The sequence below is a fragment of the Trichoderma camerunense genome, assembly GCF_050948025.1.
Source record: "Trichoderma camerunense strain CBS 138272 chromosome Unknown V8C40scaffold_1, whole genome shotgun sequence".
NCBI lineage: Eukaryota > Fungi > Ascomycota > Sordariomycetes > Hypocreales > Hypocreaceae > Trichoderma > Trichoderma camerunense.
In genome coordinates this window covers 3,140,715-3,157,284 of record NW_028145369.1, presented here as the reverse complement: position 1 = coordinate 3,157,284, position 16,570 = coordinate 3,140,715, and the positions used below count along the sequence as shown (strand labels likewise).

Below are 16,570 nucleotides of genomic sequence, written 5' to 3'. Positions count from 1 at the left end.
TGCTACCCGAGTAGTACTAGGAGTCCTGTTTTGGGATACAATTCCACAGCGCTTCGTCAGAACTAAAGGAGTTGGTTGAGTATGGACAATGTCATTTCCGTGTTTCCCCCTGCGGTGCCGTATTCGAGAAATCAGTCAATTCGTATTTGTTCTTGGATTCTATCTGGGCACGGAGCCTCTATCATAAGTACCAATTGCTGAAGTGTTCCATAGAATGACACAATCACTTTCCAAAGGACAAACTCGGCATCATCTCCCTGCACCGCTGGGGGCACAGTGGCCGCATATAGAACATTTTCCCAGAACCAGAACAAAGAAGAGCGGATAACCGGATCAATTCGATACTATCCCTCAGGAGACTAACGAGCAATACATACGATAACAGTGGGCCCTATACAGATTCCCAGTACCAGTACACAAAGAAGCACGCTTGCTATCCCTGACAGCCATCAACTCCCACGCCAACTTGTAAAAAAAGCAAGACGATTAATTTTCAAGACACACAGCATCGGTACAAACAAGGCCAGCCACGATCTAGTTCTCTCCCTTCAACTCCTTGACCAGAGCCTTGACTCTGTCCACGGTGGCAGCAGGGCCGCCAGCCTCGGCAACGAGCACCTTGCCCTCCTTGTTGACAACAAAGACTCCGCGTTGAGTTCCCTTAGGCTGCTTCTTGAGGCCAATGGCGTCAATGAGAGTGGCTTGGGGATCGCAAAGAAGGGGGTAGGGCAGCTTCTGCTTCTCCTTGAATGAGGTGTTTGCCTTGGTGGAATCAGTGCTCAGACCGTAGATGGCGAGGCCATCAGCAGTCAGAGGGTCATAGGAGTCGCGGAAGAGGCACACTTGGTTGGTGCCTGAGAATTGTCAAGTCAGCATACGTGTCGCGTAAAAAAAACCTTGATATCAAGATAAGAGCGCGGATAAACGCGTATGAGCCCAAGAGGAGGGCAATGGTTGCATATTCAGAAGCAATCTGCGCACAAGAGCTCTGTAGGGGAAAAAAAAAGATATATTGCACTTACATCCGGGTGTAGAAGCCTTGGGGTAGGTAAAGAGGACAACGCCGCTCTTGCTGTCGTCGAGAAGCTTCTTCAGAGAAGTCGTCTCGCCATCATTGGTCTGGATCTCGCCGCCAAATCCTTCGAGGTCAATGACATCGCCAACCGCGATCTTACCCGCAGCAGCAGCAGCCGGCTTCTTCTTGTCGTCCTTCTTGTCGTCCTTGGACTCTTCCTTAGTGTCGTCCTTGGTGCTCTCCTTGGTGTCCTTCACCGTCTCTTTCTCCTCAGGGGCTTCCGGTGCAGACTCGGTGGCCTCGTCGTCCTTAACAGGCTTGTCTGCCTTTGCACTGGGCTTCTTCACCTCATCCTTGGCCTTTCCAGCGGGCTTCTTGGCCTTGGTGGCCACCTTCTTCTTGCTCGGCGCGGGCGCGGGCGGCGCCACGGGGGCTTTGCGCTTGCGCAGCTCAACAGGCATGATATTGGTCTGGCGGTGCTTTGTGGCAGCGAGTTTCCCGATTTTTTGGTGCTCCCGCAGCTCTCCTGAAGGATCAGAAGGGAAAATGACACGTTGTACAGGTCAACAAAGCTGCGCAACGCGGTTGTGAGAAGGAGGCGCTGCAGTAAGCTAAGAGGAAAAAAAAACAAGAGAGAAGGTCTGGGCCTGGCCTGGCGGTCGTTGTGACAGACAGCCCTGGGCAAAACCACCACAGAAATTCTGCCGTCGCATGCGATTCCTACTCCGTACAAGCCACCTGCCCGTTAGCTGTGCAATTGGCCCTGGCAAGCTGCGGCCAATCAAGGGCCTGGACCGCGCCGTGGGAGCTTGTCGAAGCTTGGACCATTTGCTTAACGCGGAGCTCCATTTTACGGAATGTTGCCGTTGGACTGGGGTTTCCGAGATAGTGACAGTGTCTGACAGGAAGTCTCCGTAGCGCTCCGGGTCTTGGGCCTTGATTCGCCCGTGGATGCGAGGGCAGAGCCATTGGCCAGGCACGAATCTCTTAGTTGCTGCTGCTGGTTAACCGAATAAACTACAGGCACTGTTGGCGAGTCGAGTAAGCACCGAATGCTGTTGCTGGGGAAACAGCTGTGCCGTACTGATCTATCTAGCATGACTTGCATCAAATCTGCAGCTCCGCGCGCAGGGTCTATAATTGGCACCCGACATGTATCACTTGGCCACGGCGCGGCTTGTGCCGTTATTATCGCAGCACTGATGCTACTGTCCTGTACATAATTGCCGGGTACGGGCAGGCTGTGAGGAGTTGGGTCACACCACAAGTCGGCGGCATCACCACATCCCTGGCACATGAAACGAGAGCCCCAAGTGTATGTAGACTTCAGCAACTTTAATGCTGGTGCATTCATCGTCTTACTATCAACAACGTACATCGCATGCTTTTTGGCCTTTCCTCTTCAGAAGTAGAGTCTGGACGTAAAGTCATATCAAGGGAAGAGATATCTTTGTCTTCCAAATATCCTCCGTGACAAAAACCACAATATTGGTTGGCAAATTTGTGTATCTTCCCTCCCCATTGTCAGATCATCAGCCGCATCGAAGGCATCATCCCCAAGACGTTTTCAATTTCACCGTGTTTCAGCATTTGAGCCGAAAACCTGCGTAGCCTCCAAGCACTTAGCAACGTGAGTTGCAAAATAGCTGTTATATCGTCGCATGGACCATGCCGAATCAACTTTTTGGCCGCACCCTAGAAAATGCGCGGAATAAAGACAAAGGAAAGAGAGGGCCCGGATGGACCATCATCGTGGGTATCATAGCTGCCACGCCAACTTCCTCTCCATTAACAAGCCGTCATGGAGAAAACAGCTTCCGCCATTTTAGTTAGGGCACTGAGCCTGAACGTGACCGCTCTGCTGGCACTTGTAGCAGATCTTCTCGCCTCCAGCGGACTCCTTAGGACAATCGCGGGAGTAGTGGCCAGACTCGCCACAGTTGTAGCACTTCATGCCGTTGACGCACTCGCCTGCATCGTGGTCAGTAGGGGGTTCCAATGGTGATTAGGAAAAGTGATGCATACGAGACATGTGGCCGTAGCCACCGCATGAGTAGCAGGTCTTGCCGGCACCGCCGCCATAGCCACTGTTGCCGCCGTAGGAGTTACCGCCGAAGCCACCTCCAGACTTGGGGCAGCTGCGGGCAATGTGACCCTTCTCGCCGCACTAAGGAACAAATGATTAGGTCCAAGCCAATATAACTGCCCAAATATTCATCTTGCGTACCTTGTAGCACTCAGTGGACTGGCCACCGCCAGCACCTCCGGCCTGAGGGCAGTCGCGGGAAATGTGTCCCTGCTGGCCGCACTTGTAGCAGGACTTGTTGTCCTTCATGGGCTCAGTGCAGTCACGGCCTGGGTAAAATTAGTGGGTGAACGGGAGAAATGGTTAGTCAAAGTTGTCAGGGCTTACTGATGTGACCCTCGCCTAGTAGCTGTTAGTATAAGCAACGCCAGTAAAGTGTAGACATTACGCACCACCGCAGTTGTAGCTGACGGCAAAGTTAGTACATCAATCGACTTCTCATATGACAGAGAACAAAAAACATACCATTTAGCAGGGCCTTTGCTGGGGCAGTCACGGGCCTAAGAATTGTGTGAATTGAGAGCCTTGTTGAAGGCCTGAGCATGGAATTTCACTGTACCTGGTGGCCGGTAGAACCGCCTGCATAAACTCGTAAGTGACTGAACAAACAGAAAGCAAATTTGAAAATGAGAGCAGAAGCTAGAAGCTTGGTGTATTCGAGAAATGCTCCTTTCCAGAAGATGAATCATGCTGTGGTCACATGAATGTGGTGAAAGCAGTGCAGGGAAGGTTGGAGGGGCTGACAGGAACCTCAAAAAAATTCAAGGTACCTGACGGAGCAAAAACGCGGGGGAATTTCAGGTGAGGTAGTACAAGTGGCAATTCATGAAACACGGGAAAAAAAGAGACTCACAAGAGTAACACGCTCCTCGGGGAGTGTAGTCCATGGTTGATATGGCGATTGGAGAAGAGAAACGGGCTGCGAGGGCGAGTTGATCAATGTTAGCGACTGTATGTGAGCTTTGCGAAGTGAGCCCAAAAATGCAAGGCGATCTGCCGGCCTGAGGCTGAGGGGCAACAGGCGACCCATTTCACAGCGCTATATCGCATTGCCCACCAGGGCCAACGACGCAAATAGCAGAATTGAGGACATTCCTCAGGTCGAGGCGATGCCGCGAAAGAGACGGTACTTACTGGGTAGTATAACGGTCAGGAATGAAGCGTCGAGAGGCTGTGGGACGAGAGTGTTGATTCCACAAATCGATAATTGGAAAAAAAACGTGTAGACGAAAAAGGGAAAAGTTTTTGACGATAACCAGCTATTGGGCCCTCAGCCTAGGCCGGTCTAGTGCGCTGCTGGCGGTGGCCCGCTAAGCAACAGGCGAGCGTGGGAGGCCCTTGCCACTCGGCGGAAAAATGTTGAGCCGGCTTTCGCTGTGTGTGTGGAATGCGAATGCCGAAGCTGGAGAAGCACCAATTAAGCTTCAGTGGCAGACTATGGACAGAGCCTGACATTGTGTCAAATATGGAATTTCCGTGTTTCTGTATCTTTACTAGAATTGACATTGAACAGGATACTAATGGACTGGAACAGGGTTTGGGAGATGCGAGCAACTTGGTTTCTGCTATTCTAAAGTCTAGCCCTACGTATTTATACAAGATGCTGCTGCAGCACGAAAAAGCTTGCTTTCCCATTGGCAGCTCTCAATTGAAGTGGCGAACCATCTAGGGATTTCTCACTGGACTGAAGCACAAGGATTCCACTCGAGTCACAAAAAGTAGCATACTTTACGGCGGAGACTCCAAGATATCAGTGTAAAGCATCATCTCTATTCAACTCGTGGGGCACGTGTCCAGCCATTCTTCCAGGCAGCCTTAATGCAGGTCACGTGGCCTGGCGTTTTCCCCAGTTGTTGTGGCGCGGTTTGAGCCGCGGGAGCTTCACGGTCTTGTTGTTTAGCGTCAACAATAGCAGCTGGCTTTACGGCCCAGCACAGCACGACTCAATTGCGATACACCGAAATGGACAAGTGGTCGGAGAAAGGCCGGCCAGCTGTGCAGGAAGCTCTCAATCATGTATGGGAAACAATAGACCGTGAGATCCAAGATGGTACGTCGCACCGCTATCGATACCGGTAGCTATGTCGTATTAACGTGCAAAAGAGCTCGGCCGGAGGGCCGCGAATTACGCTGCGATTAACGAAACATTAAAGAGCAAGCTGGCCAATATCGAAGCACTCGAGAAAGAAAACAGGAATCTGCGAGCTCACCTGGCGACTATTTCTTCGAGCCCTCCTACAACAGAATTAAACACTCCAATCGAGAATGCAGCCTCAGCAGGATATGCCCCCACTTCGAGTATCGCGATCGCTCAGCCGGCTTCAACCTCTTCAACAACAAAGGCACCTCTTCCAAACATTACTCCTGAAAATGCCGAGCTTTTCAAATCCAAAATGAGATTCCATGCACTCTCAAACAATTTCAAGGTGGCAAAAGAGGCTCTCCGGAAGAGAAAGGATGAGCGTGACTGGTGGATGACCCGCGCAAAGAAGCTGGAGAGACAAGCTAGGGCTGCTGAGGAAAAGCACGGTATACGGATTCTAGAACTGGAAGAAGCCGACAAACCTCATACATTACATAAAACACATCTCGCTTCTGACAACCTGGCTCCTAGCATGCCACCGCCAACTGTCCTGGCAACGTTTGATAGCGACCACAGCGCCAATGTAGACGATGCACAGCTACAATCTACTCAAGGCGATCCTGACGAGGCAGAGTCTGAGGATCTGCCTCCTTTACCTAAGAACGGCCAAGACCAGGATCCGGTTTTTATCAAGCCAGAACCATCTTCCGACCTCCCAGTAGTAGTGTCTGAGAGAAAGGTGAAGAGGAGAAGAGTTGAAGATGGAGGATATACAGCTGCGATAACCCCAAGAATCAAGGCCGAACCAGACGATTCTAGTCCTATTGCTGCCTCGGAACACTACCAGTTCAACATCCAGGAAAGTATCGACCTTGACGATATCGCGCAGAGGATAACTACTCCTCGAAAGCGCAAAGACCTAGAGATTTCGGCTGTCGAAGGTGCAAAAGAACCAACATCTCCAGTTTCTAATACAGTTCAAAGACCCGGCTATGTACGATTGAGTGGGGTGAAGCAGTCGGCTAAGGATACGCATGGCTCATCTGTGCTCACGCCAATAAGCGGCAATAAAAGAATTACAACGTGGGCCGCTGATGCAGAGGAAGCTCCCCTGAAGGATACATTGGCCCATGGAATTTCAGTTTTAGCGGAAGGTGGCACTCCCTATGGGAAACAAAGAGTTGAGAAGAGCTTGAAAGCCCTGCCTACGCCAACTTCAGTTGCCAAAGGCCTGCTGGATACGCTGCTGAATAATTCGACTCCCGATACTGCGGCCACGATCTCGCGAACACCCCAGGCTCGCCAAACAGGCCGAACTTCTCCTGAAGATACGCCTCTTGACCTTCTTTTCCCTCAACCCCGAGAGCTGCCCTTCGACAAGATGATGCGGCATACTAAGAAGCATCAAGACTTGGGCGCAGATGTAACGACACCTTCTAAGAAATCGGTCAAAAAGGCGCCTGGTCGAAGTAAATCCCCGCTCAAAAGCAGGGGATCCGCTTCTGGTCTCCGTCATAAGCCCCTGTCTGAGCTTCGGCTTGATGATTTCAAGGTTAACCCCTCATCAAACGAGGGGCACGATTTTGCTTATTCGGAAGTTGTCAGGGATAAGGATGACAGAGCAGCCCTACGAGGCTGTACAGATATGCATTGCTGTGGGAAGCATTTTAGGGCATTGGCTCTATCACAGCGGCCAAATCCACCGCTGACGGCAGAACAGCGACAAGAAGAGCAAAAACTCCTGGAGGGCTATCTGGGTGAATTTGCCTACAAACTGGCAACCATGACAAAAGATGAAAGAGCTGAGTTGTGGATTGAAGCCAAGACCGAAGAGCTGGCCAACAAATACGGCAGACATAGACATCGCTTCTCTCGTATGCAGTCTCCACCCGGATTTTGGAATGCCGATTTTCCAGATACACAAGAATTGGCAGCGGACAAAGAAGAGGCTTTGAGGAGAGAGAAGCGTACAATTGCAGAAAGGTATAGAGAAGCCATGCGGCCCGGTGGCATGTGGTTATTTAGAGACGAATAGAACGTGGCGACGCGTCATGAGACAGGGGGCATGAAGCAAACAATTGAGCAAGCAGCGAGCGAGCAAGCAATCATTGGCGTCTGGTTATCTTGGTTGAGGGCGGTTTGATCTGAGATTTGGTGTACACTGAATTGGCGATATGCTTCTATATACGGAGTACTAAGTGTTGACTTGCAATAGAACTAGACACAAATATATGGATAACTCTTATTTTGAAGTACATATTAACGACTATCTTCCATGTGCAACACATAATCAATTATCTTTATAGTTGTATATTAAGTTATCGTATCTCATCTCTAAATCGCCGAACCCCGTAATGCTCCGTACATCGCAATCCCAGGCTGCCGGACAATCCTCGGGACGATCCAGTCAGCGGAGTGCACGGATGCTAAGACGATCTGAGCGCGCTAAACCAACCATGGCCACACAACCAATTCTGCCTCCACAGTGACTCTAGAAGCCAGCCGCATCTCAACGGTGCTTCTAAATATCGCCGCCGGCTTCTACAGCCCATTTTTACTTCTACTCCTTGCCCCCAACCAGCCTGTTGCGGCCTCACCCTATTCAGAGCGCCGGCTGTGGCCTTTCCTTGGACTTCTCATGAAGACACCGGTTCTTCTACTATCCCTTTAATTCTTCCCTTTCCGACGTTGATAGGACAATCGTCACTATCGTCGAGTCACGTTACCTCGTTGCGCAACAACTCTTAGCCGCGTCGCGCAGCTCCAACGACGCTCGCCATCACGACAACACATACGTGCACCATTCCTAGCTGTTGGCTCCAACTGCGAGATTGACACTGCTCTCCCCCCAACCTCCGGCAGTGCAGGTAGATGCGGGAGTCGCAGCACTGGGCGATACCCGCAACAGTACGATCTCCCAAGCCGGCAGGATGAGTAACCGCCATCTGCCGGCTGGGCAGGGCATACAAGCCGCACCCGGAGGCATCAACGGCGGCATGGATTTGAATGGAAACATGGGGGGCCCTCGACGGAGACAGCAGCAGTACATGAATCCCTATCACCAACATCAGTTGCAGAACCAACATCCGCAGCACATGAACCACATGTACTCCAACTATGCGCCGTATGCTCCCCAGCAGTATTATGGCATGCCGCCGCACCAGTATCAGACTGGAGGAGTTCCAGCTCCCGGATACATGCCCTATCAGAACTACAACACCAGGTCCCCGCCGCCCATGCAGCAATACGCCCCCATGGTTGGAGTCAGCATCCCGCCGAGCTACCCTCGAGCGTCTCCTAATCCGATGACGCCGTACCAGCCTCCGCTTGCTCCCGCCCCTGGCTTGCCCCATACTCCGTCTTCGACACACTCGTCACAGCTGCTTCCTCCGCCCACGCCCACGACTCCTCAGACGCCTCCGGTCGTTCAGCCAGCCCCTGTGCCGGTGCCTGTCCAAGAGACGACTCCTGCTCCTGCTCCTGTTGCCCCTTCCCCTGTCGTTGCCCCTGTTGTCGAGTCACGCGAGCCTTTTCGCCCACCGGTGAGTTTATTGAAGCAATACTGGCCAAGACTTGTATGTCTTATACTAATTTTGGTGAAATAGCTTCCCTGGCTGTCACGCCCCGACGTCGAATTTCCTGTGAGGACTCCGCGATCAAAACGGCAGAGAAAGCTTTTGGGTGCAGAGGACAAGGCAGTATCGCTGCCTACGGGGCAGTTTGATGTCTCCGTGGAACAACAAATTAACCAGGAGCCAACGGCATCTGCTCAAAGCGAGCCAGCCCAAAAACAAGAGGGAGAATCTACTTCGACCTCTAATCATGCTGAAACCTCCAAATCCGCAGGGGAAGAAGGGGCGATCAAAGCTTCCGCCACAGCTGATGCATCCGTTACGCGCCCAGCTGCGCCTGCTGTTCCTGTGGTCCCCGTGCTGCCAAAGCATGGCCCTAAGCCATCCGCTTCTGAAGCTTCTGTGACGGCGGAGCAGGAAAAGATCAACGGAGATGCTGCCAAGTCTGAAGATCAAGGGGCTGCGACTGATGCCTCCCCTGAGGTCCAACCCAATGGCACGAGCCACCCTCCAAGCCCCGTGGTTAAGGCTGCACCTACCAGCTGGGCAAATCTCTTTGCCAAGCCATCGGCTCGAGCTCAGACGGGATTGAATGGTTCAGCTGGTGGAGATGCCGTCAATGGCGATTCAACAGACGCCGCAAACAACTTTCCTGGATCAGCCTTTTCCAAAACAAACGCTAGCTCACTTGCTCAGGCAATTCAATCATACCAAGTCGAGAACAATGACAAGATCGATTTCCTTGAGCCGCGCGGACTCATCAACACTGGTAATATGTGTTACATGAACTCTGTAAGTTTTTTCTAGACCTGATATAAACCATAGGGAATCTGCTGCTAATGCGCTTCTTAGGTGCTGCAAGTGCTCATGTTCTGTGTGCCGTTTTATGACTTGCTTGACCAAGTCGGCAAAAAGGCCGCCCACAGCTTCAAGAGCGAGACTCCTCTGATTGATGCCTTGATCATGTTCATGAGGGAATACAGTGTGCTCAAATCGTCTGCGTCCGTTGATCAGCTCAATCGAATTCTGAAGAACGAAGATCTCGAACGTTACGGCGAGCCCTTTACCCCTGAGTTTGTCTACGACGCTATCCGGCAGCTCTCCCGATTTGCCAGCATGCGAGTAAGTGATGAACTTTCCAGCAGCTTATTTTGAACTATGTGTGGCTAATGATGGTTCTAGCGTGGTCATCAACAGGATGCAGAGGAGTTTTTGGGTTTCCTGCTTCAGTCACTTGACGACGAATGTACCCACGTCATGAAGGATTTGCCAGTTGGACACGAGGAAGTACCTTCATCTGACGCTTCTACCGGGGGATCTGTTGCAGCTTCTGACGATTGGCTTGAAGTCGGCCGCAAGCAACGCGCCGCCGTCTCTCGCTTGTCAGGCCACAATACATCCACCCCCATTACCAAGATCTTTGGTGGCCTTCTGAGATCCGAGTTTCGCGTGCCAGGGCTAAAGGACTCCATCACGACCGAACGCTACCAACCTCTCCAGCTAGACATTGGATCCCCTGATGTCAGAAATGTTGTCGATGCCCTACGTGGACTGACTCGTCCAGAGCGTCTTCAAGGAGACTTCAACTCCCCTCGTGGGAAGGATGTTACGGCCACGAAACAAGTCTTTATCGAAACACTACCGCCTGTCTTGATTCTTCACCTCAAACGGTTCCAGTTTGATGCTGAAGGCCATGGAACTGTTAAGATCTGGAAGAAGATTGGGTATCCTCTGGAGCTTGAAATTCCCCGAGAGGCTTTGTCGAGACAGAAACGCCAGAACCTCGACGATGCTTCGATGCCTAGATACAAGCTCATCAGCGTGGTGTATCACCACGGTAAGAATGCTAGCGGCGGCCACTACACAGTGGACGTGAGGCGACAAGATGGTCGCGAGTGGATTCGGCTGGATGACACCGTCATTCGGCGCATCCGGCCCGAAGACGTTGCCGAAACTGGGTCCGAGGAGGATGCCAAGGAGGTACGCAAGGATGCCGCCTCGAACGTCAGCAGCAACCGATTCGGAGCTATGAACGACGACGACACTGGCGACGAAGACGGTTGGAAGCAAGTCACTGCGCCAACTAATGGTGGCAAGCGATGGAGCAGTGTTGTCAACGGTGGGGCTAATGGAGCTGTCAAAGAGAAGCAAGTCAAGGACAGCATCAAAGATAACAAGGTCGCATATCTCTTGTTTTATCAGCGTATATAAACCAGCGGCTGGCTGGGCATCCGTTTATACCACTACGACATATAATGGATTTCATGGCCGGTGGCTGGTGTGCACTGGGAGGCTTTTACTGGAAGATTTGTACTTATGTACATGATGTGCACAGAACTACATGATGTATCGATATATGGAAACCACTTACTATTGCATCCCAGGTCGGAGCCATCCATCTTGGCAAAGGCCATGGGCGACAAAAGGGGGCAAGAAAAAAGACCAGCACGAGCAGGAAGGGAAAAAATCTGGATGGAAAAGGTGGCAGGGGGGTTGGCGGGTGTTTAGCGGCTCAGATTTGGCGTTGCGGCGTCTCGGCAGGATTTCTTCATGATTTTTGTCGAGACTGAAAGAAGACGAACGAAAAGGTGGACTGAGGAGAGACTGGACTCTTAACGTGAGAGCTTTTGGGCCAGGGTAAAAGCGTCTTTTTTGGGGAAGCGTTCTCTTTGCTGCTTCCAGAATTGCGTTGCAACTCCTGTACAATATCACATAGCCAGTTTGAGTAATGACATGCATATACTATATATATATATCACTGTGGGAGAAGGGGAGGGGAGGGGCTTGTTTTATAATTAGACCATGTCTATACATTTTTATTTTAATACAACAAGAGACCTGTGTAGGTCTCTAAACAACCATCACTTTCGCCGCTGCTGCTTGATCCTGCTCCTTCCGAACCAAATAACGTGCCATTTCGTTCCGTAATTTTTCTCGTTTTCTTTAGTGCTTCTTGATGACGGTCATGGAATCCAGGGCGTCCTTCTCAGCGAGCTCGGCCTCGACCTGGGCAAGGATGCTGCGCAGGTAGGGGACATCCTATACAGTGTTAGTTCCAAGGAAAGAGTCCAATTGTCATTCGAGGTTGTAAAATGTTTAGAAGGCGGGAAGAGAGGGTGGCAGTACCTCCTCGGGCTTGGTCCACTGGTCCTTGGGGAGCAGCTTGTGGGTGTAGCTGCACTGGACGGAGCGGCGGATGCGGTAGACGCGCTCGTAGGACTCCTTTGCGGAGAGGCGCTTGAGGGCGATTTGCACGGCTTCGTTCTCTTCCTCGAGGAGGTCGTCGTATCTGAGGTGGGCAATTTGCGTTAGCATTTCGGGTGACTCTCTCTCTCTGCATTTTGCGCAATGTCATGCAATTCCTCCACCAGCTTTCCATATTATAGTGTTTTCCTCTCTCTTTTTCTTTCTTCTTGTTGTATTATTCCCATTCCCAAGCTCATTGAGTACCCTCCAACAAAGAAAAAAGCGAGCATTTAAATTCGGCAATTCGTACCTCAGACCGAGCTGGCGGTATCCCGAAGCGCCAGCATACCAATTGGCCGCGGGCGTCAGCGCCTTGACCAACCAAGGCCTCTTCAAGACGAAAGGAGCGAGGGAAACCATTGTCGAGGCGGCTGTTTGCTGCTGCTGCGAAGGGGGAACAAGACGTTTCGCTGGGTTCGATGTTCGAATGCTCAGATTATGCGCGAAATGGGATGATTCGGCGGGCCCTTGCAAAAGTTGGGAGAGCTCGGGATGTCACGTGGGGAAGAAAACGGCCGTTTTGTTGGTGGTGGGGGTTTTTGGGTGTAGTTTTTTTAGGGGAGGACCGTAATGAACGGAGATGGAACGGTAGAATTGGCGGGATGGATTTCCGTTTCGTTCCGTTTTCCGGATTGATGTGTTATAGCCGCGAGATCATTGGCTGCATGTAAGTCTGCTGTAGACATATACACACGTACATTATGTAGCCATGGATACACTGACTCTCTTGATGCAATCGGAAAACACTTTATGGCAAATGAACAATGATAACATGTAGTAGAGATATTGACATTCATACTACCCATCTTGTACTCTGATACTATGGCAGCACTGGAGTCTTATCAATGGAATCCTCTCGCTGCACTGCCATCCCCTGCAACACCCGATCCGACTAATTCATCCAACTACCCCCAAGCCCTCGTGGTTTTCAAGATCTTCTCTTCCGCCATTCAACGCAACGCTCTATCAGTGGATGTGGGGAGCTCAAGTATAGGCAATGCTCACTCATTGTGTTATTTTTGGGCCTCGCGGGCCACTTGTCCACAATGGTATTCTCCGACTTCATCTCCATCCCATGCTCGCCAGCAATCCGCTCAAATTCACGTGTATTCATATACCTGCTACGATGTCAGATAGAGCCGCTCTATGTGATGCGGAGGGTAACTCAACTCGATAAAGTATTGGTCAATAAGTCTAGGCACGTTCACCAGAGTGAAAAGCTGGTGGGTGGTGTTGGCTTTTGTATCGAAATTATTGTATAATAACTGGAGTTGAAAGGTGGTAAACAGACTTTGTGCATTGCCTCGGGCATCTTTCGGCTCCTTTGCTGCGTTGACGAACCACGTCATTAGAGTGGCATGAGGATTATCTGCTGGGTCCTTCAGGTGCCCCCAGAAGAGTTGAAACGTGTCTCGAATGCTCAATTCTTCTCTGCCGCACACATTCGACACCTGTGTAGCCAGGAAGTACTTGGAATTTAGTAGTAGCTCAACGCAATTACCTTTGAAGAGCGATTAGCTAACCTCTATTCGATCATACTTTCTCTTAGCCAGGCGACTAGGAAGCGTTCGGATGGGAACATTGTCAAATACCAGCGCGATTTCGTTTGGCCCTAGCCAATGAAGGATATTCCCAATCATACCCCTAAGAAAGCAGTAAAGCTTCCCGTACAAATCGTTCTCGGCAGCCCACGGCGTCTTGTTCACGTCCAAGACGCCCCATGCAGCAAGAGGACTACCACTCTCAGCATAACTGTACTTGATATCCTCTGGAAACAGGGCGCTTTTGAGTGTTAGTATAAGAAGAGGCGGAAAGGAGGGGGGAGGGAGATTAACCCATTTGGGTAGACAAAATCAAGACGTGAATGCCCAAAAGGCAAAAGCATCCCGTCTTCGAGGAACCTCTGATATACCATGCGCAAATGCGGAGAGTCTGTCATCTTGGAATAATGATATTCTCGGGCATCGCGTTTGCGTGGATCCAGAGTGACATGTTGCATTCGGGCCTTTGCGACTTGATAGCTGAGCGCAGGGGGGGTTTTTAAGGAGTTAATGACATAGTTCCAGCGTACTACTGGGAGGGCCAGACTGAGATAGCTGCCTCCAGAAAATTCCCACGTGTGGATGATTTCGGTATCGAGAGCTTTGCCGTCCAAGTGGTGACGAACTTGCTCCAACAAGGGCTGAATCTTTTCTTCCAGATATTGCACAATGTCTCGAGTCAAAAAAGCTGAATACCAGACATGTATAATGGTATCAATGGTCCTAGACATATATGCTTGGTCGTGGCCTTGCGCCGACTGTGTGGCCTCAAGAGCGCACAAAGCCACTATCACGTTCCGTGAAAAGAAAGCAATCCTCTCAATGTTGATCGAGGCATCCACGGACCAATCGGACCGGGGCGGTAGTTTAGCTATTGTCTGAAAAAGATGGCGCAAGTCACCGGAATCTATGTGTGCATTGAGTAATTAGCCATCGTACCATCAACAACCACCCACCTCAACTGTTACTCTACGGTTGCCTTGCCAGTAAAAAGTAAAGACAAATATCTATCGTCTTCATCCAGGGCCTCATTGTTTTCCACGTTGAGAACGTCAGCCGCTAGTGTGCCGCCCCAGAGAAGCTTTTTGTCTTCCATCAGAGGAAAAGGCGGAGGAGCAGTTTCGACCGTGGTCCAATCCGAAAATGAACTCTCGCGGCCCTCAGTCTCATACCTAGGACGCCATCCGTCTTTGACCAACAGGGCCTCGCAGTACTTCTTGTGCTCTGGCCAGTGAGCGTCTTCGCACATGACACTGCAATACTTTACATGCTGTTAGCAGTACACGCGAGGAGTCAGGGTTGGAGTCACTGACAGCCACCAAGGCACAGCCGCGGGTACACGGAAATGCTCCGACTTTGTTGCAAGTTTGGAAGTTGGCGCAACTGAGCTGGCATTCTAAATGAACCGGTGTGTCCATTTTGCTTTGAGACGAGGCTCTATTTACTTGTACAGATAGTGATAAGTTGAAGAATCCTGGTGGTGAAGAAAGGAAAACAAATTGAATGGGTTGGAAATAACACCAGATGGCCTTCTTATCAGACCTTTTCCTATCCATGTGTATCACTATCACTTTCCTTCCAGCATGTGCCATGATCAGTAGTGGGCAAGAGTGATGGGCCTCGCATCTGCCTTGCCTGGTACATGTATTTTGGCATATATTGGACAGATCCAGATACAGAAACCAAAATACCAACCCCAGATAAGTAAAATACGTGGCATCGCTAGACTTTGTTGACTCTCTTCAGAGAATCATGGTCACCAAGTATGAAGGCAGGCCGGCGCTGTAGTTGATACATACATTGACTCCAGTGAAGACGAAGTCCGTGCCGCTTCCTGCATGTCCGTAGCTAGATCATTACGATGTCCAGCCACTATGAGCAAGAGTTGATTGAGCTCCAAGGCTGAGGTGAACCAGAGTCTGATACCTAAGGGTGACTACCTAGGTAAGGAGTAATGAATACTGAACTTATCGGTAACTCAAGACTGAATATGCACGATTTCATTTACCAAAGATCACTTATATAAGTTGCGAACAGACTCAAAATGGCAGTAAGCAACTCTAGTCATTGCTATCAGTATGTTTAAGAGTACATCTACTAAAGTATCAATTAATGTGTTGTCAATCTCTCCGTCTTCTTCTTACACACGCAAATTCGGGTCTCGCTAATGCTATTCAACGAAACCCGATCAATCCCGGCCGACCGAGAACATGCTCTCCATGAAGCAATGCGACCACACGTTGGAGGATTAAATCAAGAATTCCTCGACTGGTTTCCCCGCCATGTACGGACATCTACCGATCCAGATCAAATGACCCGACTCGCTGATTTTCCTGATTTTGTCCCGGGAGCTTTTCGTCAAGCTATGCTTTAGGTTAGGTATGGTTGGATTGGATTGGATTGGATTGGCTTATGTCACCCGGTTAGAAGTCTCTGGCTGCTGCACGGAAGATGCAGGACAATGCCGTTGTCTTGCCATAGGCCAGCATGTGAAGACGGTGCAGCTGCACTGCATGACCGAGCAGCATGTGAAGGTCGGAAACTGATGATGGGCCGGGAGCGAGGTTAGATCTACTGTTATCTGCACTGTCACGATAATGGTATGAGCATGGAATGGATGGATTGAGAATTTGCGTATAAATGGACAATGCGCTGCTCGGTATCGGGATCGATACTAGCCTGCTACGTACCTGTACATGTACCTCGCATTTATTCGGCGTCCTGTCCCTGGCTCGCCTTGCGTCATTTGTCTCTGACGTAGCGACTTTTATTTTTTGTCCCCTGTATTTCGTCAATCAAAACATTGATATGATCCGTTTTTGGTCTTGAAAGGAATCAAACTTTTTAACACATTAATACTTGACCTCATCACAGCGAGTGGCGCACTCGTGCATTCACAGTACTTTCCAGGTAATCAAAGCCATTACCATCAAATCACTCCCGGCGATGGAATAAATCGGCACACGCCCAGCCCCAGCGCATGCGCCCTGTACGGTAACCGTCCTTACTGCGCTTGGAGGGGCCAGT

At 50.5% G+C, this 16,570-nt stretch overlaps 6 protein-coding genes across 6 annotated transcripts; 2 read left to right on the top strand and 4 right to left on the bottom strand.

The window, feature by feature from the left end:
* Positions 1 to 376: 376 nt before the first annotated feature.
* Positions 377 to 1,605, bottom strand: V8C40DRAFT_19001 (thioredoxin peroxidase DOT5). The gene is made up of 2 exons (XM_083211849.1): positions 1,023 to 1,605; positions 377 to 854 (listed from the first exon to the last, which is right to left on the bottom strand). Exons 1-2 carry the CDS (start codon positions 1,474 to 1,476, stop codon positions 535 to 537), a joined length of 774 nt encoding a protein of 257 aa, XP_083079645.1. The 5' UTR covers positions 1,477 to 1,605; the 3' UTR covers positions 377 to 534.
* A 578-nt stretch (positions 1,606 to 2,183) lies between these two features.
* V8C40DRAFT_231303 (uncharacterized protein) lies at positions 2,184 to 4,320 on the bottom strand. The gene is made up of 8 exons (XM_083212895.1): positions 3,955 to 4,320; positions 3,661 to 3,680; positions 3,567 to 3,601; positions 3,494 to 3,507; positions 3,429 to 3,443; positions 3,243 to 3,370; positions 3,041 to 3,182; positions 2,184 to 2,986 (listed from the first exon to the last, which is right to left on the bottom strand). The coding sequence occupies exons 1-8, from the start codon at positions 3,986 to 3,988 to the stop codon at positions 2,841 to 2,843; spliced, it is 534 nt and encodes a 177-aa protein (XP_083079644.1). The 5' UTR covers positions 3,989 to 4,320; the 3' UTR covers positions 2,184 to 2,840.
* A 681-nt stretch (positions 4,321 to 5,001) lies between these two features.
* Positions 5,002 to 7,436, top strand: V8C40DRAFT_231299 (DNA repair protein endonuclease SAE2/CtIP C-terminus-domain-containing protein). The gene is made up of 2 exons (XM_083212894.1): positions 5,002 to 5,151; positions 5,205 to 7,436. The coding sequence occupies exons 1-2, from the start codon at positions 5,064 to 5,066 to the stop codon at positions 7,217 to 7,219; spliced, it is 2,103 nt and encodes a 700-aa protein (XP_083079643.1). The 5' UTR covers positions 5,002 to 5,063; the 3' UTR covers positions 7,220 to 7,436.
* Positions 7,437 to 7,698: 262 nt separating this feature from the next.
* Positions 7,699 to 11,520, top strand: V8C40DRAFT_231296 (mRNA-binding ubiquitin-specific protease UBP3). The gene is made up of 4 exons (XM_083212893.1): positions 7,699 to 8,726; positions 8,790 to 9,548; positions 9,609 to 9,878; positions 9,939 to 11,520. The coding sequence occupies exons 1-4, from the start codon at positions 8,115 to 8,117 to the stop codon at positions 10,965 to 10,967; spliced, it is 2,670 nt and encodes an 889-aa protein (XP_083079642.1). The 5' UTR covers positions 7,699 to 8,114; the 3' UTR covers positions 10,968 to 11,520.
* On the bottom strand, positions 11,513 to 12,435 carry V8C40DRAFT_231294 (ubiquinol--cytochrome-c reductase subunit 7). The gene is made up of 3 exons (XM_083212892.1): positions 12,253 to 12,435; positions 11,883 to 12,045; positions 11,513 to 11,795 (listed from the first exon to the last, which is right to left on the bottom strand). Exons 1-3 carry the CDS (start codon positions 12,360 to 12,362, stop codon positions 11,700 to 11,702), a joined length of 369 nt encoding a protein of 122 aa, XP_083079641.1. The 5' UTR covers positions 12,363 to 12,435; the 3' UTR covers positions 11,513 to 11,699.
* A 688-nt stretch (positions 12,436 to 13,123) lies between these two features.
* V8C40DRAFT_260921 (uncharacterized protein) lies at positions 13,124 to 14,961 on the bottom strand (the record flags this gene model as incomplete). The annotated part of the gene is made up of 5 exons (XM_083219199.1): positions 13,124 to 13,471; positions 13,526 to 13,784; positions 13,838 to 14,421; positions 14,517 to 14,804; positions 14,857 to 14,961. The coding sequence occupies 5 exons, from the start codon at positions 14,959 to 14,961 to the stop codon at positions 13,124 to 13,126; spliced, it is 1,584 nt and encodes a 527-aa protein (XP_083079640.1).
* Positions 14,962 to 16,570: the final 1,609 nt, after the last annotated feature.